Source organism: Ursus arctos, unplaced genomic scaffold, assembly GCF_023065955.2.
Source record: "Ursus arctos isolate Adak ecotype North America unplaced genomic scaffold, UrsArc2.0 scaffold_12, whole genome shotgun sequence".
Classification (NCBI taxonomy): Eukaryota; Metazoa; Chordata; class Mammalia; order Carnivora; family Ursidae; genus Ursus; species Ursus arctos.
Genome location: NW_026622786.1, coordinates 28,923,004 through 28,949,676, shown reverse-complemented (window position 1 = coordinate 28,949,676; position 26,673 = coordinate 28,923,004). Strand labels below are relative to the sequence as shown.

The 26,673-nt window shown below is 35.8% G+C and overlaps 1 protein-coding gene across 5 annotated transcripts in view; it reads left to right on the top strand.

Annotated features, from left to right (window-relative positions):
- Nucleotides 1–26,673, top strand: part of FNBP1L (formin binding protein 1 like) — a 99,875-nt gene that overhangs the window by 52,521 nt on the left and 20,681 nt on the right. For 3 of the 5 annotated variants that reach the window (XM_026497592.4, XM_026497593.4, XM_026497591.4), the window contains exons 3-8: nt 12,036–12,089; nt 13,328–13,475; nt 14,216–14,278; nt 20,364–20,468; nt 23,924–24,052; nt 25,843–25,989. In XM_026497592.4, the coding sequence (XP_026353377.1) occupies nt 12,036–12,089; nt 13,328–13,475; nt 14,216–14,278; nt 20,364–20,468; nt 23,924–24,052; nt 25,843–25,989 (646 nt within the window). The remainder of the gene's footprint in view (nt 1–12,035; nt 12,090–13,327; nt 13,476–14,215; nt 14,279–20,363; nt 20,469–23,923; nt 24,053–25,842; nt 25,990–26,673) is intronic. The other 2 variants (XM_048220688.2, XM_044383637.3) reach the window with 1 other exon arrangement.

The window sequence follows — 26,673 nt, the reverse complement described above, 5'->3', positions numbered from 1 at the left end:
CCTGTTCATGTTGACTTTGGATGCACAAGTTTTCCATTTGATGGCCCCTTTACTTTCTCTTTCATTGCCTGTGCTTTTGGTGTAATATCCAAGAAATCATTGCCAAATAAGCTTTCCCCCTATTTTTTCTTAAGAGTTTTGTGGTGTTAGGGCTTACGTTTAGGTCTTTGATCCATTTTGAGTTAGTCTTTGTATGTGGTAGAAGGTAAGGGTATGCAACTTTATTCTTCTGTACATGGATCTCTTTTTAATTTTACACTATATGAGAAAAGATTCGTGGCTGTAAGTGATGGAATACCCAGTTTGAATGATAAGTATAACGGGAAATTTATTGACAAGAGAAATTTATTGGTTTATTTGCTGATATCTTTTATTTATTTCACTTTTTAATTGAAGGCCTGGGATGCAGCTAGGTCACAGGGGAAAAAAGAGTCAGTACCTGAACACAGCCAAAGCCCATTGTTTTTTCTTTTTCTAGATAAATAAAATTTTTTTTTTGGGGGGGGGTGCTTCTTTTGGTGGGTTGCCTTTATTCTTTTGGTGCAGACTGGATTTCTCTGTATAGCAGGAAATACAGTCACCGACGGTCAAGTTTTATGTCTCAGATATTAAACTCTCATACTGGCCTCAAAGCTGTATCAGGTCCCAAGACTTAAAAAATCCAGGAAGAAAAACTCCTTCGCCCAGTGAGATTCAGTTTTCTATCTCTGGATCACTTAACTTAGACCCACAAATAGGGCCACTTGTATTAATCTGGCAACTCCCAAGCATGTTAACTGTTAGATGTGGGGGAAGGGGCAGTTAAGAAGAGGGATGCTGATCAGTCTCGGGTATCTAATACTACCCTTCTGCCAGGAGAAACAGTATGATTTGTATCCCATGTTGCAAATAAGTGTGATTTTGATCACCTGTTAAATAGGCATTAGAACTCAGTCAGCTTCTCAAATGTTGAAAGATTGAAAATGTACAGAGGTGATTTTCAGCCTTTAAAAATCTTTGAGATATGTTATATTCCATTATTTAACTGTAATATGTGGTTTTAATAAAAGTGAATTAAAGTTTTGAGAAATTGAGATATTTTATAATTTCCCCTAAAACCAAAAATAAAAAGTGACAAACTAGAATGGATAAAAAAAGATTAAAATCAGCAATTTAAATTTGGATTAAGTAGTATGATAATTGATATATTTAATATCATATATATAACTGGTATATATATGGGATACTGTAATTTTTGGAGATGCCCATTAAATTTAGAAGCTTTCTCTGACCTCTGAAGGAACAATGAACAATGTTAATTCCTCTGTATCCAGAGTATAGGGTTAGGGTTAGGGTTGATCTGAGCCAAATCAAGAGTCAGATGCTGTCAGAGCCACCCAGGCGCCTCTAGCGTTGTACTTTATTAGCCATTTGACCATGTCAGTGTCCTGTAGAATAGGACTAATACCTGCTTATAGGTTTGCTGTAAGTAAGAGATTATAGAGTGCTTAATGTGGAGATTGGTAAATAATATATGGGTGACAAATGGTAGCTCTTGTTTTTGTTATTGTCCTCTTATGTGTTAACTCTCACATCTGTATCTAAATCCCAGAAATTTCTTCAGCATTCCAGTTCTTACTACATTTCCCTGTTAGACATTTTTATTCAGCTCTTCTGTAGTGTCAGTTAAGAAGCATTCCTCTTCAAGTAAGAGTCTTTCCATATAACAAGGGAAGTTTGGAAATGGGATTCTAGAACATAGTGATGTCACGGGCATTGTGGGTTTCTTGATCTTGGTTGCAAGATGTGGTAGTAGCTTCAGTCATCCTATCCTCACACATCTGTATCCAGAGCAGTAGCAAAGTGTGAAGAAGGGACTTCTGTGGTAATTTTTTCCTTTTTATTATAAAAAAAAAAAAGTTAAAAAAGTTAGTTAGGAAATAGAATCTCTAGGACTTGAACACCTTAAGGTGGGAGAGACTTGATATCAAGTGTAGGGTGATTCCCAGACTTCTGGCTGAAGTGTCTAGGTTGATGGTAGTACCGTTAATATAAGAAAAGAATAAGGTTTATAAAGAGGATAAATTCCATTTTAGACTTATATTTGATGTACCTGTGGCAGATGGACTGCTATCCTGTACCCAGTCCTCCTTGTATAACAGCTTTATTGAGGTATCATTTACATACTATAAAATTCACCCTTTTAAATTATACAATTCAGTGGTTTCTAGTATACTTGGTTTTTGAACTGTCACCATTATTTAATATTAGAACGTTTTATCATTGTAAAAAGAAACCCATGTACCTAATATCAGTCATTCCCCATTCACCCCTCCCTCAAGCCCTGGCAACCACTAATCTACTTCCTGTCTTTGTGTATTTCCCTGTTCTAATTAACCGAGTTTTTTGTCTTTCTTTTTGTTGATATAATACCTGATGTTATTAATGTGTAGTCCATAGATTTGCTCATGTTTGAATTAATAAATTAATTCATCCACAAAAATGATTTTTGGTGGTGTTTCAGATAACCATGACTAAAAACCACAGGTAAAGGGTATTTGGTTAGACTTCCTTAATATGACATAGAAGGGCCTCTGCTGCCCCCCATATACCTTTCCAGCCTCACTGATTACCATTGTTTGGTTCACGGTTGATGTTCCAGCAACATGAACCCATTCATAGTTCTTCATAAATGCTGTAATTTTTCTCTTCTGTGCCTGTGCTTTCTAGATCTTATCTATTTAGAATCCTCCCAGGGCTTTCCAGTTGTCTAGTTCTTGTTCACCTCTTCAGGGTGTGTCAGGGAATCAGAAATTTCAGACTTTCTCCTCTGGGGAAGCCCCTCTATAGAGCCCTCTGTTGTTCTTACCATATTATGTTATGTAAAAGTGTTTTATATATTTGATTTCTCTAGGCCAGGGATCTCTGAACTTTTTATTGCTTATCTATAAAAACTGAACAGTGCATGCACAATTTTTTATAAATGTGCATGTACCAGTGTAGTTATGTGTTAAATATTAATAAAACTTTTAAAATTCATTTCTTTTAAAAGATTTTATTAATATATTTGAGAGAGACAGAGATAGCTACAGAGTTAGCAAGAGAGAGCATGAGTGGGGAGGAGAAGGAGAAACCAGTTCCTCACTGAACAGGGAGCCCCATGCCGGATTCCATCACAGGATCCTGGGCTCATGATCTGAGCTGAAGGCAGAGGCAGACACTTAACCAACTGAGCCACCCAGACACCCCTAAAATTTATTTTTAATTGTAGTATAGTTGACATGTTATTAGTTTCAGATGTACAACATAGTGATTTAAACATTTATATACATTATATAATGCTTACTCTGGTAAGTGTAGTTACCATCTGTCACCATACAGTTATTGCAATATAATTGACTCTATTGCCAATGCTGTACTTTAAATCCCTGTGGCTGACTTATTTTTTAACTGGAAGTTTGTACCTCTTAACCCCCTTTACCTATTTCGCCCATCTCCTCCACTCCCTCCTCTCTGGCAACCATCAGTTTGTTCTTTATAACTATGTTTCTGTTTTGTTCGTTCACTTTTCTTTCTTTCTTTCTTTCTTTCTTTCTTTCTTTCTTTCTTTCTTTCTTTCTTTCTTTCTTTCTTTCTTTCAGATTTCACACATAAGTGAAATCATTTGGCATTTGTCTTTGACTTATTTCACTTAGCATAATATCCTTTAGGTCCATTCATGTTGTCACACATGGCAAGATTTGATGCTTTTATATGGCTGAGTGATATTCCTGTGTGTGTGTGTGCGTGAGTGAGTGTGCACACGTCCCACATCTTCTTTATACATTCATCTATCGATGGGCATTTAGGTAGGTTGCTTCCATATCTCGACTATCGTAAATAATTCTGCAATAAACAAGGGCGTACATAGATCTTCTTGAATTAGTATTTTCATTTTCTTGGGGTAAATATCCAGAAGTGGAATTACTGGATCATGTGGTGTTTCTATTTTTAAACTTTGGAGGAACTTCCATACTATTTTCCACAGTGGCTGCACCAATTTACATGTCCACCAATAGGGCACAAGGGTGCGCTTTTCCCCACATCCTCACCAACACTTATTTCTTGTCTTTTTGATACTAGCCATTCTGACAGATGTGAGGTGATTTGTCAGTGTTTGGATTTTCATTTCCTTGATGATTAGTAAAGTTGAGCATCTATCTTTTCATGTGTTTGTTGGTCATCTGTGTCTTCTTTAGAAAAAAAGTCTATTTAGATCCTCTGTCCATTTTTAATCAAATTATTTGTTTTTGTTTTTTTTTTTTTTGGTGTTGAGTTGTATGGGTTCTTTTTATATTTTAGATATTAATCCCTATTGGATATATCATTTGCACATTTCTTTCAATAGGTTGCCTTTTTATTTTGTTGATGGTTGCTTTTGTTGCCTTTGCCTGAGAAGACAGATCCAAAAATAAAATGCTAAGACCCATGTCCCAAGAGTTTATTGCCTGTGTTTTCTTTTGGGAGTTTTATGGTTTCATCCATTTTAAGTTTATTTTTATGTATGGTGCAAATAAGTGGTCCAGTTTCATTCTTTCTCACATAGCTGTCCATTTTTCCCAGCAGCATTTATTGAAGAGACTGGCTTTCCTATATTGTATATTCTTGCCTTCTTTGTCAAGGATTAGTTGACCATATAAACACAGGTTTATTTCTGGGCTCTCTCTTCTATTCTCTTGATCCATGTATCTGTGGATCTATGGTATCTAACAGTACCATACTGTTTTGAGCACTATAGCTTTATGGTATATCTTGAAATCTGGGATTGTGAGATCTCCAGCTTTGTTTTTTCAAGTTTGCTTTGGCTATTTAGGGTCTTTAGTGGTTCCATACAAATTTTAGGATTATTTGTTTAGTTCTGTGAAAAATTGGTATTTTGATAGGGATTGCATTGAATGTGTAGATTGCTTTGGGTAGTATGGTCATTTTAACAATATTAATTCTTCCAATCCACGAGCCTGAAATATCTTTCCATTTATTTGTATCCTCTTTAATTTCTTTCATCATTGTTTTATAATTTTTGAAGTACAGGTCTTTCACTGCTTTGGTTAACTTTATTCCTAGATATTTTATTCTTTTTGATGGGGTTGCAAATAGGATTAATTTCTCTTCTTGCTACTCTGTTATTAGTTTATAGAAACACAACAGTATGCTAATTTTGTATCCTGCAGCTTTACCGAATTCATTTATTCTTAGCTCATTCACAGTTTTTGGTAGAATCTTTAGGACTTTACTCTGTATTGTGTCATCTGTCAATAGTGACAGTTTTACTGATTCCTTACAAATATGGATGCTTTGCTTTTTATTTCTTTTTCTTGTCTGATTACTCTAGCTAGAACTTCTAGTATTATATTGAATAAAAGTGTCAAGGGTGGTCATCCTTGTCTTGCTGATTTTAGAGGAAAAGCTGCTTTTCACCATTGAGTGTGATGTTAGCTGTGGGCGTATTATATATGGATTTTATTATGTTATGTTCCCTGTATATCTACTTTGTTGAGAGTTTTTATCATGAATGGATGTTGAATTCTTTTATCATATGATTTTTAGCCTTCGTTTTGTTATGTGATATATCACTTTGATTGATTTATGGAGTTGAGCCATTCTTGCATCCGTGCTATAAATCCCACTTAATTGTGTTGAATGATTTTTAAACATTTATTGTTGAATATAGTTTACTCATATTTTATTGAGGATTTTGCATTATGTTCATCAGGGAAATTGGCCTCTATTTTTTTTTTTTTTTTTTTTAGTGTCTTTGTCTGGTTTTGGCATCAGGGTAATGCTGGCTACATAGAATGAATTTGGAAGCCTTTATTTAATTTCTCTTTCTCTAATTTTTTGGAATAGTTTGAGAAGGATGGGTATTAATTCTTTTTTAAATGTTTGGTAGAATTCACCTGTGAAGCCATCTGGTCATATGCTTTTTTTGTTGTGAGTTTTTCTTGTTTTTGTTACTGAGTCAGTTAAATTACAAGCAATCAGTGTGTTAAAACTTTTTTCCTTCCTGATTCATTCTTGAAAGATTGTATTTTTTTGGGAACTTGTCCATTACTTCTGCAGCGTCCAGTTTGTTGGTGTATACTTTTTCATAGTAGTCTCATGATCCTTTGTATTTCTGTGGTGTTGGTTGTAACTTCTCTCCTCTTTCATTTCTGATTTTATTTGAGTCCTCTCTTTTTTTCTTGATGAGTTTGGCTAAAGATTTATTAATTGTTTATTTTTTTGAAGAACCAGCTATTAGTTTCATTGATATTTTCTATTTTGTTTTTAGTCTCTATTTTGCTTATTTCTGCTGTGATCTTTATTATTTCCTTCCTTCTGTTAACTTTGGGTTTTGTTCTTTTTCTAGTTCCTTTAGATGTAAGGTTGGATTGTTTGAGATTTTTCTTATGTCACTATAAACTTTCCTCTTCAAGAACTGCCTTTGCTGTGTCCCAAAGATTTTCAGTATCGAGTTTACATTTTCATTTGTCTCAAGGTATTTTTTATTTTCTGTTTGATTTCTTTGTTGACCCATTGGTTATTTAGTTGCATATTGTTTAGCCTCCACGTCTTTTTGTTTTTTCCAGTTTTTTTCTTGTGATTGATTTTTAGTTTCATACTGTTGTGGTCAGAAAAGATGCTTGATATGATGTCAGTGTTTTTAAATTTATTGAGACTTGTCGTGTGACCTAAATGTGATCTGTCCTGGAGAATGTTCCATGTGTACTTGAAAAGAATTTATTCTGTTCTTTTTGGGTGGAATGCTGTATGTATCTTTTAAGTGCATCTTTTCTGATGTGTTGTTCAAAGCCAGTGTTTCCACAAATTTTTTGTATACATGATGTATCCGTTGATGTAAGTGTTGTGCTAAAGTCCCCTACTGTTTACTGTGTTACTGTCGATTTCTCCCTTTATGTCTATTAATGTTTGGCTTATATGTTTAGGTACTTCTGTGTTGGGTGCATAGATATTCATAGCTGTTATATTCTCTTGTTGGATTAATCTCTTTATCATTATGTAATGGGTATCTTTGTCTCTTGTTACAGTCTTTGTTTTAAAGGCTGTTTTGTCTGATATAGGTATTGCTACCTCAGCTTTTCTTGTTTGTTTCCATTTGCCTGGAATATGTTTTTCCATCCCTTTACTTTCAGTCTCTATGTATCTTTAGGCCTGAAGTGAGCCTCTTGTAGGGGGCATATAGATGGGTCTTGTTTTTTAATCTATTCAGTCACCTTATGTCTTTTGATTGGAACATTTAGTTTATTTACATTTAAGATAATTATTGATATGTATACACTGATTGTTGTTTTGTTAATAGTTTTCTAGTTGTTTTGTAGTTCTTCTTGGTTCTTTTATTCTTGCTTAAAACCCTTGTGATCTGATGATTTTTTTAGTGTTTTGGTGGATTCTTTTCTCTTTATTTTTTGTGTATGTGTTACTGGTTTTTGGTTTGTGGTTACCGTGAGGTTCATATATAACATGCTATGTATATAGCAGTCTATTTTAAATTGATGGTCATTTAAGTTTGAACACATTCTAAAAACACTACATTCTTCCCCTCTCTTTGTTTCATGTATTTGACACATTTTACATCTATTTATGTCGTGTATCCTTTAATTATTGTAGATAAAATTGATTTTACTGCTTTTGTCTTCTAACCATCATACTACTTTTATGAGTGATCTGCCACTTTTACCATATATTTGCTTTTACCAGTGAAATTTTTTCTTTCATAATTTTCTTCTTGTTGTGGCCTTTTCTGCTTTAAGAAGTCCCTTCAACACTTCTTATAAAGTCAGTTTAGTGGTGATGAAGTCCTTTAACTTTTGTTTGTCTGGGGAACTATCTCTACTTCAATTCTGAATGATAACCTTACTGAGTAGAGTATTCTTGGTTGTAGGGTTTTTTTTCCTTTTGGCACTTTGAATATATCATGATGTGGGCTGCAGAGTTTCTGCTGAAAAATCAAACAATAGACTTAGGTGGTTGTTCCCTTGTACATAATATTTACTTTTTTGTCTTGCTGCTTTAAGATTCTCTAATTTTTGACATTTTAATTATTATGTGCTTTGGTGTGGACCTCTTTGGGTTTATCTTCTTTGGGGTTTTCTTTCCTTCCCTTGACCTGCATATCCAAGTTAGGGAATTTTTCAGCTATTATTTCGTCAGATAGTTTCTGCCCCCCCCCTTCTCTTTTCCATCTGGGATCTTGAAAATGCAAATGTTGGTATGCTTGACGTTGCCCAGAGGTCCCTTAACCTATTCTTTTATTTTTATTTATTTTTTAAAAAGATTTTATTTATTTATTTGAGAGAGAGTTAGGGAGAGGGAGAGGGAGAAGACCTCAAACAGACTCCCCACTGAGTGTGGTGCCCGATGCCAGGCTTGATCCCAGGACCCTGAGATTGTGATCTGAGCTGAAACCAAGAGTAGGATGCCTAACTGACTGAGCCACCCAGGTGCCCCAACCTGTTCTTTTAAAAATTCTTTTTGCTCTTCAGCTTGGTTGATTTCCACTATTCTGTCTTCTAGATTGCTGATTCATTCTTCTGCTTCCTCTAGTGTATTTTTCATTTCATTTTTTGTATTTTTCAGGTCTCATTGATTCTTTTTTATATTTTCTAACTCTTTGTTCAAATTCTTTTTTTCCCCTTCTTCATTTATCTATTTTTTAAAATATTTTTTTTATTATGTTAGTCACTATACAGTATCTTTGTTCAAATTCTGAGTTCATCTACTCTTCTCTCAAGTCTGGTGAGCTTCTTTATGACCCTTATTTTTAACTCTTTATCCAGTAGATTGTCTCTTTCTTTTCCATTTAGTCCTTTTTCTGAGATTTTGTCTTGTTCTTTCATTTGGATCATACTCCTCTATTTCCTTGTTTTTGTCTGTCTCTCTGTGTTTGTTTCCACATATGAGGTAGGTCAGCTATGGCTCCTGGTCTTGAGCTGTGGCCTTAAGTAGAAAGCATTCTGTGGGACACAGTAGTGCAATTTCCCCTGGTCACAGAACCGTACACTCCAGGAATATTGCCTGTGTGTGTTTTGTGCAGCTTCCTGTTGTGACTGGGCTGCAGCACTGCTGGCTGAGAGGCCTAGTTGGTCTAGCTGGCTTGCTGTGAGTGTGCTGGTAGACGGGGTTAGCTCCTGGTATAGCTGGCTGCCAGTCCCAGCTGTTACTGTTTTAGGCATGCTGAGGAGTGGGAGCCTGGGTGGCTGGGCTCCAAACTGTTCCCAGGGCAGAAGTTGCTTTGGAGGGGTACTCTTCTGGCTAGGGTTGCCCACTGGGTGTGGTGAGGTGGTAGTTGCTTTGGAGGGGTACCTGCCAGAGCAGTTAGGTTGAATGTGGTGGGTCTCCAAGGGAACACGGGGCTGGGTGAGCACAGCTACCAGAGTAGATGGAGAGTTTCAAAACTGGTGCCTGCCAGCTGAGGACCAAGTAGGCTGAAGGAGTGCAAGAAAAATGGTACCTGCCAGCACTTCCATTCCTGGAGAAAGTTTCTATGAATCTCTGCCTCCTAAAGTTAGTCAATAAATGTCCTTCACGTATGGCCCAGGCACTTTTCAAACTGCTGCCTCTGTGTTGTATCTCCCAGTGAATGATATTCACTGTCTCTTTGAAGAGTTTCGGTTTCCTATAGACTTCTTGCTCTCCCATAGTTAAGTCCTGCTGATCTTCAAAGCCAGATGTTACAGGGTCTTGTTTTCCTGTGCAGATCCCCAGAGTGGGAGGGTATTTTATGGGCTTCATCCCTTTGCTCCTCAGGGAAGACTTCTGCACCTGTGATATCTCTACTTGTGAGTTGTCATGAAGGGGTTTTGGTTCCTGACTGTGTCTCTGCTCCTACTATCCTTTTTGATGTGGCTTTTTCTGTATATCTTTAGTTGTATAGTAGGTGTTCTGCTAGTGTTCAGGTTATTCCCAGAATGAGTTGCACTGTATGTAGTTACAGCTTTGAGTGTTATGGGAAGAGAGAAGCTCAGGATTTTTTCTTCTCCATCTTTCCCTCCTTTCTAGTACAACTTTTGATAAAGAAGTATAAATATGTAAGGACTAAGGCTTTCATCCTGTACCTTACTTTACAACCAATGATGACTGTGAGATTTTTTTGTTTTTGGTGTTTTTTTTTTATTAAACGAGATTTTATTTATTTATCTATCTATCTATCTATCTATCTATCTATTTATTTATTTATTTATTTTAGAGAGAGAGAGAGTGAGCAAGCAGGGGGAGGGGCCGGGGGGAGGGAGAGTGAGAATCTCAAGCAGACTCCGTGCTGAGGACAGAGCCTGACTTGGGGCTCATTCTCATGACCCTGAGATCATGACCTGAGCCGAAATCAAGAGTTGGATGCTTTATTGACTGAACCACCCAGGTGCCCTGACTATGAGTTTTTGGATTAATTCGGTAAATATTAACCCTTCTCAGTGTCTTGCCTGTTCTTTCCCCATTGTTTGGGGTGTTAATATAGCACCCTTTGTATACCTTTATCAGTGCATTTATTATGCTGTATATTGTTATTATTGGTATATGCTTATCTCCTTTCAATAGAGTATAAATCTCTTAAGCATGGGTACTCTCTCATTTCTTTCTTTTTTTTTTTTTTAAAGATTTTATTTATTTATTTGACAGAAACAGAGACAGCCAGCGAGAGAGGGAACACAAGCAGGGGGAGTGGGAGAGGAAGAGGCAGGCTCATAGCAGAGGAGCCTGATGTGGGGCTCGATCCCATAACGCTGGGATCACGCCCTGAGCCGAAGGCAGACGCTTAACCGCTGTGCCACCCAGGCGCCCCTACTCTCTCATTTCTAATGTTCCCAGTAGCTTGCACAGTACCTAGCACATAGTAGGTAATTATAGAAAGAATAAGCTGAATTAAGTGGAATGAATCAATGATTTGAGAATAATTAACAGTGATTCTTTTGAAGTATTTATTTGAAAGACCATAGGGCCATTTACTTTTTAAATGCCTACAGGTTAAAGCAGTGTATCTCATTATTTGTGTTAATGGTCTAGTTTGTTTTTAAGTTTCCAACTCATTGTGTATTAATACTTTCGTAAAATACAGTAAAAATTTAATGCTAGGAAAATGACATAAAAGGAGACATAAAATATACGCACCTTTTTTTTATTATTAGGTTCAACAGACAAAATTTACTCTCCAGTTCTGTACTTAGCTTTTTGTGGTTTGGTAACCAAGAGTCTGTGGACCTTCACTTGTCCATTGACCCTATTTTGAGAATTGTACAAAGTACTGGTAAATGCTTTACAAACATTATCCACTTTAATTTTCATAACCCTATAGGGTATAGGTACTGTTAATAGCCATTGATAGGAAACCAGGCAAGTAAATTACCCAAGGACTCATAGGTGCCCCACAAAACAGTTAGGATTCAAACCCAAGTAGTCCAGTTTGACTTCAGAGTCCATGTTCTAGTCTCCTTCTGAGTTTGCAATGGTGAGATGAGGTAGCATCTTAGGCTGAGACTGTGTAGAATGAACATGGATGCAGGCAAAGAAAGTTACACGTATAAATATAATTAATTTGTCTAAAAGAGAGAATGTTAAGGGTCATATAAAAGCAGAGTTATGGAGGATGCTGTTCTTTTATCTTGTTACTGAGTCAGCATCTGTTTACATTTTACCTTATTCATATTAAAATTCCTGATTTGCAAAAGAAAATAGTGATGGTATTTCTTTGAAATACATGTCTTTTTGCTGTGACTCAGTTTCATATACGGAAATTGTTTCTTCTGTTCTTTGTACTTTGTTTCTTCTCTTATTTGATAGCATAATCATCCAGATTGTTCTGATTACACTCATACAAACACAGAAATAACATTTCTTTTTACAGGTATCAGTATTTCAAGAACAAAATGTAAGGATCATATGATGTTAATGGTAATAGAGGATTATGTTGCTGTCTTGTTTTATGTCATTAAATTCTTGATATCATGAAATGGGCAACTTTTAGAATATTTCAGTTTTAACAGTCGTATTTTTTATACATTAAAAAACTTTCTTTCTTCCTGTAGAAATCTGGTTAAGAAGTACTGTCCCAAACGTTCCTCCAAAGATGAAGAACCACGGTAAACTATATACCTGTTTATTATTGCATATTAAAATAAAAAACTTTTATTTTTGTTATTTAGTAAATTAAATATGCTGTTAGCTCTTTATAATGATTTTTTAAAAGTTTTAATTAAAAAATCACAGGTTTTTGAATAAGGAACTATTTATTCTAATAAGAATGACTATTTCAGTGGGCTCAGTTTTCTGATATAATTGGAAATGTGGGTTTCCAAGTAAAATGCGGACTGGGACTTTACTTGAGTGATTTAGTCTTCAAAAGAAAAGGGTCTTTTCCCCATACTTTATGTTACAGTTATTAGCTTGTTAGATTCTTGCTTTTACTCTTACAGGTATTAAAACAGTTTGGCTGGTTAGTTTAAAGGGATAATGAAAAGGAATGAGCTTTTCAGGGTAACCTTGGAACTCTGAATAAAAGTTTAGGAATTGTTTATGAGCTTTTTGGTAGTCTTAAACAGGGATATGTGGATGGCTCTAAAATACAGAAACAAAGAGACTAGACTTAAAACAACTTTGTGTGTAATTGTTAGTTGTTAGGATTCTTAAATTTAGTGTTAATGGAGTACTCTCCGAGTTACTTGCCTTCCACTAAAAGAGTGTTCGGGCAGTGTATTTAGAGTAGATCTGTACATTTTAATACAGAAATTCTCTTTGTTTCTTTCCTTCCCTCCACACACATTTTTTACCCTTATTGCCCCTTCTTATCCCTCTTTGGTGCCAACCATAATGGCACTTTACTTCCATTCAGGATGTGGGCAGGCATTCAAGCAGCTGTGTCCAGAGCTGATAGCAAAATTGTTCTGTAGATCAGCCATCAAGATGCATTTGAGTGGTATGATTGGCAGGTTCTGTCCTCGAGAGCAAAGCACGTCATCTCTGCAACAGGTTCAGCTGCCAGTCCTAGGAATCCAAGCTCATTCCCCAGCTCAGGCCAGTCAGTTGGCTACTTAAGAGATTCCAGTATGCCAAAAGAGCCTGCAGGTAGTATTCTTACTATTTTTTGACCCCGTATATCTCTTTATTTATAAATTAAGACTACTTGAAGATATACAAACCATATACATCTTGAGCTAAATGTGGTATTCTTTTCATACAAAGTTAATTTGGAGCTACTAGCGGAGAGTTAGGTTGAGTATGTTAAAATTTGTCAAGTGTCAGGCTCAATCCATACCTCACAGAAAACATTTGTAAAGAAAAAATACATAAATTTCACCATTTTTTAATATGTTTTTGTCAGGTTTACCTCGTGTATAGCCTTTTTTAACATCCTTAACGAGTTAAATGACTATGCAGGACAGCGAGAAGTAGTAGCAGAAGAAATGGCGCACAGAGTTTATGGTGAATTAATGAGATATGCTCATGATCTGAAAACTGAAAGAAAAATGGTAATTATTGTTTTCCTCCAGTTATATAGTATATGAAATATTTTCACATAATTACTTTGCTGTTTGAAGTAATGTACAGTATAAACTGATTTTCTATTTCAGTTTCTTTTAGCTAAAATTCTCTTAAGATACTCTTGCTAATTTTTGATCCTTTTGGATTTAAGACCAAGATTTTGGTATCCTACAGCGCGTGGGCCAGATCTAGCTTACTGCCTGTTTTTCTTAGTTCCCATGAGCTAAGGATGGTTTGTATATTTTGGATAGTTGAAAAGAAAATTAAAAGAATATTTCATGGCATGTGAAAATTGTTTGAAATTCACATTTCAGTGACTTAATTAAAGTTTTATTGAAACAGACCCACACTCATTTACTTATGTATTTCCTGTGGCTGCTTTTGTATTATATCAGCAAAGTTGAATATTTGTAACCAAGACCACATGGCTTGCAAAACGTAAGGTATTTATCTGACCCTTTATAGAAGACATTTGTCAGCCCCTATTCAAGGCAGTCAAGTATTTTTCTAGAGATTATATCTTCTTAAAGGATATAAAGTATTCAGATAATACATACTAAATGCATTTTATAGAGTTTTATAGTCTCTTCATAAGTCTTGATAAAGTTTTATAATAGTACCTTGAAAAATAAAATGAAAAATAAAGGTTTTTTGGGGGTTTTTAGACTTTTAGTATTTAAATGTAATTTTTTGTTTGTTTTATTTGTTTTTTGGTTATGATCTTCAGCATCTTCAGGAGGGACGGAAAGCTCAACAATACCTTGACATGTGCTGGAAACAGATGGATAATGTGAGTTACAGTGTTTTCATGCTTACAAAGTTTTGTAGACTACTTTAGCCCCAAATTCTCCTGTACTTCACATCTTTTGAGTTTAATATTTCTCAGTGTATTTATTCATATTTATTCATATTCACATTGGTGTAAAGAATATGAGATCATTTTGTCATTTTTCTTTCTTTTTTTTTTTTCCCATATGGCTTTTTACTTGTACCAACTCCATAATCTTCAGATAACTCTCAAAGTTTAGGAATATACTTTTTGATTTTGCAATAATTACTATAAAATATTGATAGAGGGTAGAGGTGATGGGAATATTAATAGTGATGTATGTCAGAAGACCATTTGACAGAGACTGAGAGGACCTAGATTCTTGTTCTGCCGTTTTGTGATTTCTCCAGATTTCATCTTTAGCATATGAAAAATGAAGACAGTGGACTAGATTATATGAAATGTTTCTTCCAGTTCAGTGATTCTGTAATAACATACATGTTCCTAATACTAGGCTCCTGGTCATAGACTATTCAAATTGTAGGAAAGAAAATACTTGGAAGTATTTATTTATAGGTAAAATTATAAAAGTATAATGATTTACTATAAAAACTTTCCAAGGGTAAGGGCGTGTGGGTGGCTCAGTTGGTTGAGTGGCTGACTCTTAATTTCAGCTCAGGTTGTGATCTCAGGGTCCTGGGATCGAGCTGAGCGGGGAGCCTGCTTGAGAATTTCTCTCCCTCTTCCTTTGCCCTTCCCCTGCTCTTTCTCTCTCTTAAATAAAAAAATCTTCAAAAGAAACCCCCAAACTTCCATGGGTGTTTGCTAATGTGCTTTCTCTTAAATATTCTGGCATACAGTCATTTGAAAAACAAGATGTCTGCATGGAACATTGTTGTCTGCTTTCCTTAAAATCCTCTACCAAATGATATTCTGTAGTATAAGATTAATATTCTTTCTGGGGGCACCAGGGTGGCTCAGTTGTGAGTGTCCAACTCTTGGTTTCGGCTCAGGTTGTGAGATTTCGGCTGTGTCGGGCTCCCCACTGAGCGCAGAGTCTTCTTCAGATTCTTTCTCCCCCTCCCTCCGCCTCCCTCCTGCCCTTCCCTACTCTCACAGGCTTGCTCTCTCTCTAATACATGAATAAAATCTTAAAAAAATATATTCTTTCCGAACTCTCAGGTTAGCAAGCAGCTTACTCTTTACTCTTTTACTTGTATATTTTTATTATGGACACTGTATTCCTTGAAAATTATGCTAAAGGGAGTTTTTCCATGTTAAATTAATTTAGTTTGTGTTAAATTAATTTAGTTTGGGAAAAGAACTTTTAAGTTTGAAATTAAAAAACCTCATGTATATATGTGTTTTGGCCTTTTTTTCTTTTTTTAAAATCACATATTCAGAGCTTAAAATTACATATTCTAAGAATAAAATTCTGCTATATAAATGTCATTGATATAAGATTCTAGGCACTAGTGCTGATTGAGAATTATATTAATAGTCTCTTTCATTTTTGTTTTCATTTTCATTCTAATTGGTTTTAATAAGACTTTTAGGGGAGTTTTCATTTTCATTCTAATTGGTTTTAACAAGACTTTTAGGGAGTGTTTACATTTATTAAATTTTAAATTACCTCAACTAGCATTCTTAGTATCTGCCACCTAATGAGTGTGTATGTGTGTGTGTGTTTTCATTTACACATAATAACAGACTCCTACACTCGTGAGTCATTTGTCCCTTTAAAAACTTGTGTTGCCACAAATTATTCCTGTTAATATGTGCTGACTTGCCTTTAGAACGGTTGGTAGTTACTAAGCAGAAGTTAGAGGGGTCGTAAGAAAGAAGCATCGAAAAAAAATATGGGAATGATTTCTTTAAGGCATTAACAATACCATTAAAGGTGAGTTCAGCTCACCTCATGTTTATTGAAGGCATCCTTAACATATACTAAGTCCTGGTATGAAAGTGAACAGTGAAAAAAAAAAAGTGAACAATGACATAGTCCTTGTTTTTGTGGAGCCTGCAGTCTAGTGAGAGAGACAGATAAATATAACTTTTTGTGGAATATGTAGAAATATGGGCAGGATCCTGTTTCTTAGTTCTGTATCTTCCTGTTTAATCAAGAAAATGAAATTGCAAAATTCCTAACATTTTTTAAATAATTGAAAGATTTAAAGAAGTGGGAGAGACAGGCTGAATTAGTGACGGAGTATTAAAAATTGAGGAAAACAGTTTAAAAAGACAGTTATCCTGGGGTTGCCAGGATAATGAAAATAGGCCACACTGGCATTTAAGATGAGGGCAAAATAGAGTAGCCTGCAAAGAAGATGTTGAAGGAATGGTGAGAGATTACCAAGATAGAAGTATCAAAGATGCCAGGTCTGTCAGGCGGCTCAGGTAACAGAGCGTGCAGATTTATGAGAACAGAGCACAGAAATGGAGCAGTTTCAGAGTTGGTCAGTAGCTCAGTGATGTCACTAAAGCTGCTTCTGCTTTCTCTGTCCACTTTTTACGTCTTGACCATGTTGGCTTTTTTCCTCAGGCTTGTCCCCTTATGGTCAACAGTCAGCTTAAGCTGCCACGCACCACATCCTCATTCAGCTGCCTGCAGAAGCAGGAAAAAGAGGGCATTTCTCTTCTAACTGTTCCTTTTTATCAGGGAGGGAAAACTTTCAGAAAATCCCCAGCAGACTTCCTAATGGGTGCCTTTGACAGGATTAGATTACTTGACCATGCTGCAGCTGTGGGGAGGCTGGTAAAGCAAGTATCAGCTATTTTCAGCCTTTACACTGGGAGGTGGGCTCTTCTAAGAAGGGGTGGGGGAGTAGAAGTGGCTGTTGATTAGTCTGTCGCGCAAAGGATAAAGGAAGGAGAGTCTTCTCTGGAGTATATTCCTGTATTGTATAGTGATATCTTTCAGGGAAGGAGTATTTTTGATACCACTGTACTAGTAGTATTTTTAATATTGTACTAGTGATTCTTCTGCTGTTGTTCTGAAATTAATAGTTTTTTTTCCCACAAATAATAAGGTACATAATATAGAAGTACTTTTTTATATAGTAGCTCCACATTGCAACAAAATTAGTAGCCTGTAGCTACTCAGTTTGAAAACACCACTCTGAACTGTTTCAGAGAAGTAAATGTGGAAGTTTATTTTTAATGTGGAAATTTAGTCTTAATAGGAAAGTGACATTCTGAATATTATGTGCATTCAATTTATGTGCTTTGAATAAATTGTACATCTCATTTGATGTTTTATACTAATCAAAATAGTACATTTAAATAATTTTATAAAATTTTCCGAGCACATTTATTTGATGTAAATTGTGAGGGTGTGTCTGGTTCTAGCTATATGACAATCTGAGCTAACTCAGAAACCTCTTGGCTACAAATACTTAGATATAATAGCTAAAATATTTTTTATTGTATTTTAAGTTCTTAGAGCTGAGAGAAAGGGAGATCTGTAACTGCTAGAAACTAAGGGTAAACTAGAAGCCAGAGCAGTAGGTGTATGAGCTGATATAGTAGCATTTGAAGAATGAAGGCAGAGATATTGGAGTGTGGTGGTTTATTGGACCTTGCTAAGGGCTTAAGTTGTAATATAGAGGGACAGAGATGATGTTTTAGCTCTATATGTTGTAGCGAGTTGGAACTGAAACCCCTGTATAAACTTTTGAACCTTCAAAGGACTAACCCTTTAGTAAAAGATGGACTGTAAGAACTCTGCCCACTGGTCAAGGGAGACAGCAAAGAAACTTGTCTCTATCTGAAGGTCAAAGGCGAGAAAAAAATTGTGGAACATTTAAACCTTGACCTTGTAATTACGAGGTTTGGAACCCAAATTTGTCCCACATATAGTTTTGTAATCCCCAAGATAAAAAGTTGACATCTAACTTGTTCTAATAAGGGGGTTGGTTGTATAGAAAATGTTGACATCCTCTGCTTTCTTCTGAGTGATTCTCGGAATACAGGTAGCAAGGGATATTTTTTTTCAGGTAAGGAATTGAGGAGTCTCCTCTGGGAAATCTAGTAACTAGCTTGAGAGAAAAGACTTATAGATAACAATAGTAGGGTTTCTCCAAGGAAACTGACTGGCCATATTACCCTAGAGGAAGAGACAATAATCCACAAGTCCCACCTGCAGAACTTTCAGTTGGCTTTTAAAATTAGAACAGATAGGCAAGGATCCCCAAACATATAGAGAAAACAACTAATGTAAATACTAAAGACCAAAACTAATATGGGGTGTGTGTGTGTGTGGAAGCAGCTTTGAAGAGACAGTGACTGAAAGATCAAAAACAAGCAAAACATTTGCAACACTATTAATATTCTGAAAGGGAATAGAGCAGATACTACGTCTGTGAAATAGGAATAAGAGGCTGTCGAAGAAGGAACACACAAAAAAACAAGAACTTTAGGATAGCAGAAATGAAAAACTCACTAGAAAAAATAAAATTGAAGAAATCTCTCAAAGTAGAGCAGAACGGTAGAAATTGAAAATACGAGAAAAGTAGAGGGTTCGTCCTGTAGGTTCATTTTCAAAATAATAAGCATTCTGAAAAAGAGAAAACATTGAAAATGGACAAAAATTATTCAAGAAAATTTTCCCAGAACAGAAAGACATGAGTTTCCAGATGGAAAGGATTTTCTAGGTGCTCAGCACAGTGGATTGTCTTGCACAGCAAGACAATCTGCATGAAATTTCAGAACAGTTAGGAGAGAGAGAGAAGATCCCTACCAGCCTCCAGAGAGGAAAACAAAACAAACATGTTTTATGCAAAGGATCAAGAATCAGAATGGGATCAGGAAGCCAGAAGATAGTGGATTAGCTAGTACTTTTACATTTCTGAAGGAAGACAATTTCCAGCAGCATCTTACCCAGCCAAATTTTTTCAGTTAAAAGTGATGGTAAAGGTATTTTCAGCCATGGAGATGTGAATAGTTATCTCCTGCAAACCTTTTAGGAAGCTATTGCTGAATGCGTTCTAGCAAAATAAGGAAATGAACCAAGAAAGGGGAAAGTGTGGAATTGGGAAATAAGAGATTCAAATCAAAGGGAAGGTGAAAAGAATCTCTGCAATGATGATGAAGGGAATTTTTAAGGACACAGCTATGCAATAGGTCTAGTTTGTATAAGCAGTCCAAATTTCAGTAGGTCAAAGCCTTTGGAAGAGATTTCATTAAGAAAATAAAATGGATAGAATTCTGAATATGTTTGAATTAACTGAGGAGAAATTTTTAAAGAACGGTGCACACTGGGTTGAATTAGAAAAAAATATGCTGAAAACTAAGCAAAGGTAAAAAAAGAAATTAAGTCCAGGAATAAAAAAAAAGAAGTATGCCAGAAAGGAGATAATGGTACATATTGCATGGCTCTGTTGTGGATAGCTTTTACAAAGTCATAGTAATTTGAACTAAGTAAAAATTTTAAGGCCTGGTTCTGGGGTAAAGGTATTCCTGGGACACCTGGAAGAAACAATATGAAGCCACTTTGAAGGGACATTTCCACACTCCACCACAAAAAATGAAAACAAGCAAACACCAAAACCAACGAACCAAACAAACCTACAAAACCAAACACAAAACATCAAACAAACCAAAAAAGTCCTGCTGAAGGTGAACTTATAATAAAAAATTACAAAATACATGTGATTTTTTTTCTTATTAGCAAATGATGAGGTATATTATAAATATTAACTCAGTCTTGCCTATGATTTTTTCATTCACAATCTATAATGTTTGATATTTAAGTCATGTGGATTGATTGTAACACATTCTTTTCTACTTTATTTATTTATTTTTAAAGGTTTTATTTATTTATTTGACACAGAGACAGCCAGTGAGAGAGAGACAAGCCAGGGGGATTGGGAGAGGAAGAAGCAGGCTCCCAGCAGAGGAGCTTGATGTGGGGCTCGATCCCAGAACGCCAGCATCACACCCAGAGCCGAAGGCAGATGCTTAACGACTGAGCCACCCAGGCGCCCCTCTTTTCTAATTTAGAAAAAAAATATTTAGTGTGTAATTCTATACAGTAGTGGCAGAATTTTAAATTTATTTTTTAATGAGATAATTTTATTTCTCTGTGATATTTTAATTTTTTAAACAGAGTAAAAAGAAATTTGAAAGAGAATGTAGAGAGGCAGAAAAGGCACAACAGAGTTACGAAAGATTGGATAATGATACTAATGCAACCAAGGCAGATGTTGAAAAGGTAAGAAATAATCCAAACTGACTTTGATATTGACATATCATTACTTGGGTATGGAGGGTAGTTACAATATTTGTATTGGTAGTTTCCCCAAGAGAAAAACTATGTCTAAATCTAAGGTATACAAATATTTGTGTACTTAAAATCACAAGTTAGTCTGAGAGAATAGTTAATATGTGTTACTTTATTTTATTATAATGTCTTAACTGCATTCAGAATGCATAGAAAAGACATGGTTCCTATTGAGAATGAGTTTCTGTCCTATTCCAAAACAGAATAGAAAGTCTAAGGTAAGTTGATGGGGTGTGCAAATGGGAGTTGGGTAGCGTGCTTCCCCAACTTGACACAGGGCAAAACAAGATCAAAGTGTCAGAGGGGTGTGATGTTAGCTATTTGTTTGTTTCATTCATTCATTCATTTTGGGAAACTGCGCTGTCTTGCCACTAACTGATCTGGGTCAGATGTTCTGTAACATAACTTTTTGTAGGATCAGCCCTGTAACTGCTACTGCTTAGCTTTTCCTTCTCCCCTGCTGTATGCTCTTTATCTTAGAGCATTTGACATAGTGATAGAGCTGAAATGTTGGGATTTTGAAATACAGGTGAACCTTACTCCACATTTTTATATATACAATGGCCCACCGTTTGTATATTTTCAATTTAGGGTTTTATAATTCTCTATAGGATTTGAACAAGAAAAAAGTAAAAAGGAAGGGAGGAGTAATTTATTTTCTGCATTCCATTTTCACTACTTAAAAGCTATAAAATTACATAAAATCCAGATTTTACAATTACCAAAAAGCCCTTCTGGTATAACTCATGAAGCTTTTATTTTTTTCTACCTGATTTTTAATGACTTTAAACCTCTAATGATAGTAAGTTCTGTCTCGTTGGAAATACGCAGTCTTAAGGCAGTTCTTCCCCCCCCCCCAAGCATTTCCTTATATTGATCCCATTCATCCTCTGTTTAATTTCTTTGAGGTACCAGAAAAGTATCAAATCTGTATTTCCTCATAATAACTTTCTAGATATTTGTAGCAAATACTCTACTCTTAGATAAACCATTGTGTTTCTTTAACTACTCTATGTAGGAAATAGCTTCAAGTTACCTTTCATTATAACTATTTTCCTTTGGATATCTGTTAATTTGTCAATAATCCCACATAAATTATGTTACTTCCAATTGGATGTAATAATCCAGGTATGGTCTTATCGGTCCTGAGTTTGATTACCTCCCTTGTATTGAACACCAAATTTATGTTAATTATGGCCTGAATGTATATTGACTTTGTGGGCAACCATATTGTTTGGATGGACTCCCCTTGAGTTTATGGTTAACCTATTGTTTTTTTCACGTATGGTGTGGTTGAGAACATGTGTCTCAGAACCTGTACTGTTGGTATTTTAAATGCATATGTACATCTGTATCGATTATTAGACTTAACTCTGCTGTTAAGATTTTTGGATCCTGATTTTGATCATCCATATATTCATTTCCTCCCTAGCATCCTATCATGCTCATAATGTGTTATCGTTATTTGATAAAAATTTGGACCACAACAGTTGGAACAGCACTTTTATACATGGGAGACATCCTTGCTGGTTTACACTGGTTCCTTAAGAACTCCTTTGACCAAACATTGAATTACATAGTTTATGTGCCAGACAAGTTAAGGAACTCTTTAACTGGACTCTCATTTAACTTAGTTTTTTATTTTGTCTGTAAAGGTACCTTTAGAGACTAATTAGACATTTTGAAATTCAGATATAACATGTTTAATAGTTTGACCTAACTTAAGAATTTTAATGTTTATAGTTTCCTTTTTATGCTCATTTGTTTGCAATCCCCTTACTTATTAGAAAATTTGGAAAACTTTGAGGATTTGCTTTAGGAACTATAGAGTAGAGGAGTTCTGTTGTAAGTGACCAGGGAGGGAAGGGAACATAGTTTCAATTGAGCAACTACTGATAAAAGTTTAAAAAAAAAAAAAAGTGAAGAGGGAGCAAGCCAGTTACTGATCTTCTCTAAGAAAAGGCAGGCAGTTGCACAGCGTGAGTGTAGCATAACACTCCTGAACTGTACACTTAGAAATGATTAAGATGGTCAGTTTTATGTTACATGTATTGTATCACAATTAAAAATATAAAAGATTTTTAATGCAATATTAAAGAGAGAGAGAAGGCAATTAGTATGAAGCCCACAGTATGCCAGAGGAGGCTTCAATTGTATTAGCTTTTCTAGCCTTATTCTCCTACATACCCTGCCAGAACCTTTGCCCTAGGCTTTGGGAATCACAGCCATTGACTTTAGAAAAGAAGCGGTTTCTCCTGACAACCATTGTGGGTAGGGAATAATTTGGAATACTGTATTCCATAATGGTTTGTGGGAGCAGAGAGAAAGGGGGAAGAGGTAAATGAAAGTGTACTTAAGGTCCCAGGTTGGAACTTCAAATGTATTTTTCTATAGAAATACTTTGGGCTGTGGTGTTTAGTTTCCGTAGTACTTAAGTATTGTAATCTTTAAGTACACTGTGGATTAAATGCATTTTTGTGAGCTTATTTGGTATCTTGGCTACCGTGTATTTCCATTGGTCAGTTTGTTTCCGAGTTCAGAATAACTAACTTGTGGACCTACTGTTAGAAGATTAAAGATACATTTGCAGAAAATGGAATTAAAATAATGAAGTTTATTCACAGTGTGCTTTATAATTTCCAAAGCACTGTCGTATGACATGATTTATTCCTTGGAACACTGAAAAATTGGGTTCAATTCTTACTTTGTTTTTTTCTTATTACTTTAGAACAATTGAGAAATTTATTTAGATCCCCTTTCATTAAATCTAGAATGATTTTATGTTGTTTGTATTCTAACATTCTTATCAATGTAGATGATGCTAACCTGACGCATTCAAAAAGCATTTCTTTAAGAGCTTGAGATGAGCAGAGCTGTATTCTGAATAAACATTTCTTAAAGTACCTCTGGTTTTGTATAGAGGTGGAAATCATTGTTGAGTATTACCTTATCCAAAATTGAAGTTTTTATCATTATTTGGTTTCACTGTGGTTCTAGTTGGATATAACTGGATTGTGTTTAAAGGAATGTTTCACTGCTAACTTTTAACTGTCTAAAATATTTCTGTACTGTTTTCCCCTTCTGATTAAGAGCATCCTGTTCCAAGTCAAGCCATAATGTCATTTATTTTTTTTTTTAAATCCGGATTTGGTAAGGAGAAACTTTATTTGAACAGATTATTGCAAGGGGAAAGACTATTGCAGTAAGAGAAAGGGTCGTTGCAAAGGAGAGTGCTCTGGCCGGAAGACCTGCAAACATCTCCTTAAATTTTAAATTATATTAGTAGTTAGAAAAAGTCTAGTTTTAGTGCAACTTTTAGAAAAGTGAATTAGCTTTAATTTTTTCGTTATTTTTGTTGGTAATGATTTGGACCAATTTGTCTCTAGGCCAAACAGCAGTTGAATCTGCGTACACATATGGCTGATGAAAATAAAAATGAATATGCAGCACAGTTACAGAACTTTAATGGAGAACAACACAAACATTTCTACGTAGTGATTCCTCAGATTTACAAGGTAAAGTTTAGATAAACGAAATTCATGTAGTTTTAGAGTTGGAAGAGCTGTTCTTTAAATGTAAAATTAAATTTCAGGAATCAACCAGGATGTTTCTAGATTTACTAGTCATCAGGATTGGTGATTTGAACTTCCTTTATGATTATAGATTTGAAAAGTAAATTTTTCCTAACTTTGAAATCACAAATTTTTCTATAGATTTATTATTAGTAGTATAATAAACAGTCCACTAAAACAATGACATTTTCTAGATAAAGTTTAATACCATATCGCTGAGCATTAGGACATAGTGGGGAATTCACTGGAATTGTACATTGTAATCTGCTTGACAGGAATTGGGATGTAGCTTTTTGACACTATACCAGAATCATTGGCATTACTCCACGTGGCGGAAATAAATTTTATGAAATGTATTTGCTAGCCTGGTTTTTGCCTGCTTGTCTTCCTAGCTGCCAGACCATAAATGTAATTCAGGCCATAAGTTTGCTTACAGATCCCGTCCATTATCACTTGATGATAAGCAGTTGCCAAACAGCCTGAGACAAAGACCTAGAATTTATATGAGGGTTAAGTTTTGTTACTGCTTACTCTAGAAAGACGAGAAATTAGAGAAAAGGGATTAAGTGAAACAGTGTTGAAAGTAGTGTCTGGGAGAGCAGAGCTTATATGGAAAGAGCTGTGAGCCCAAATATATTTTCTTTTTCTTTTTAAGCAAATTAGCAGTACAAAGGTAGCATAGTTAGAGGTGGTGGCCTAGAGTGGGTATCATATTCCAGTCATTTAATCCAGAGTATCTAGCCTGCCAGTCCTCACTCTGGGTGCTTTCCTAGGCTCTCCAGCTAAGCCTTCATGTTTTAGGGAGACCTTAAGTTGGAGATCAATCACTTTCTGTGTTTTGGGGCTTGATCCTTTTGTTTGGACCTTGCTATGGAACAGTCTTGCCATTTTGTAATGCTGGGAGTAGTTCCTTGGTGAAAATGTGGGTGTAATAAACACACAGGCTTCGGGAAGTAATTAGAGAGGAAAAACTGGTATGAAGGCTATGGGAGTTTGGGGATTGGAGCAGTGTAGCTGCTTCCTAGGAGAAGAAAAGGCTTAGTAGTGTGGGTAAATATTAAGTGTCAAATATGCTGTAAGTTACTGGCTTCACTTGTCTCAGCATAATTCTTAGTGGTATGTGCCAGTGAATTTTTGAATTGTGGGGATTCCATTGTATGTACCATTTCACCATGTGGCTTTCTGTTTTTCATCTTGTGTCCCCAATCCTTTAACACTTCACTCTGAGCGTAGACTGACTGGTAGGTCTGAGTACTTGTTGGTATTCAGTCAACTGTGGATCCTTAGCCCAGCCAGATCTTACCAAAGTAGTCTGAACTAACGTAAGGCCTTAGAAGTCTCAGATTTATGTATGCTGTAGGCCAGTTGCTTAAAAAGGGGGGAAAGGCATCAGAAGTCTCTTTTCAAGTGCAGCTTTTCCTGGACACATAGACGAATGCTCTGACTGAAGAATGAGAGGTGGAGGTGGTACGAGGTAGGGAGCTGTTAGGGGATGCCTTTAGAATACTTGAAAACCAGTGTCACCCGGTTTTAAGATGTGCTGAAAGGCTGGATTTTTTTTTCTTTTGTTATATAATAAGTCTCAAGTTTTAAGTATTGTAAGTCTGTAGCACTGAAAAGGTATTAACAGCAGTGTAACTACTACTGTAGAATCCTTAATTTGGAGGGGGGGTTTCCTTCAGCATGAAAAGAAAATTCAATATTCCCTTTTAAAAAAATTTTCTGATTATTAGCAACTACAAGAAATGGATGAACGAAGGACTATTAAACTCAGTGAGTGTTACAGAGGATTTGCAGACTCAGAACGCAAAGTTATTCCTATCATTTCAAAATGTTTGGAAGGAATGATTCTCGCCGCAAAATCAGTTGATGAAAGAAGAGTAAGTGCTGTATAATTATATTTGAGTAAATGTATTTGGTTTAGGTATGCAGCTGGAGTTGGGGAAATGAATTAGGAAAGGAGTGAAGTAATTGATGAGTAGCTGATTCTAAATTATATTCTGTAGAAGTCTGGCCGTAGATTGGACTCCTTTGGGTTTTAAAGACCATTCTGAACACTAAAATTCTGGTTGTTCTGAAAGAAAAGAGTTTTTTTTTGTTTTTCTAAAGATTTTATGTATTTATTTGACAGAGAGACATCCGGCGAGAGAGGGAACACAGGCGGGGGGGGGGGGGGGGAGAAGAGGAAGAAGCAGCCTCCCAGCGGAGGAGCCTGATGCGGGGCTCGATCCCAGAACGCCGGGATCACGCCCTGAGCTGAAGGCAGACGCTTAATGACTGAGCCACCCAGGTGCCCCTGAAAGAAAAGAGTTCTAATCCTTCTCCTCTCCTCACTAAATTTTCAGTTCTACTCCAGAAGTATGATGTAGGTTATACTGTAGGTTACAAATAGTATTATATTCTTACTCTAGTGAAAATTAAGAGAAAGAAACAGATCTAGTGTTACTGTAAGAATTGCTTTTAATATAAGAGTTGACACTTGAAGTGTGGGTAGTGTATGGAATAATGGCCCATGGGAAAAAGGAAGGGAGGGCATTATGAGTAGAAGGAACAGCATAGTCCTG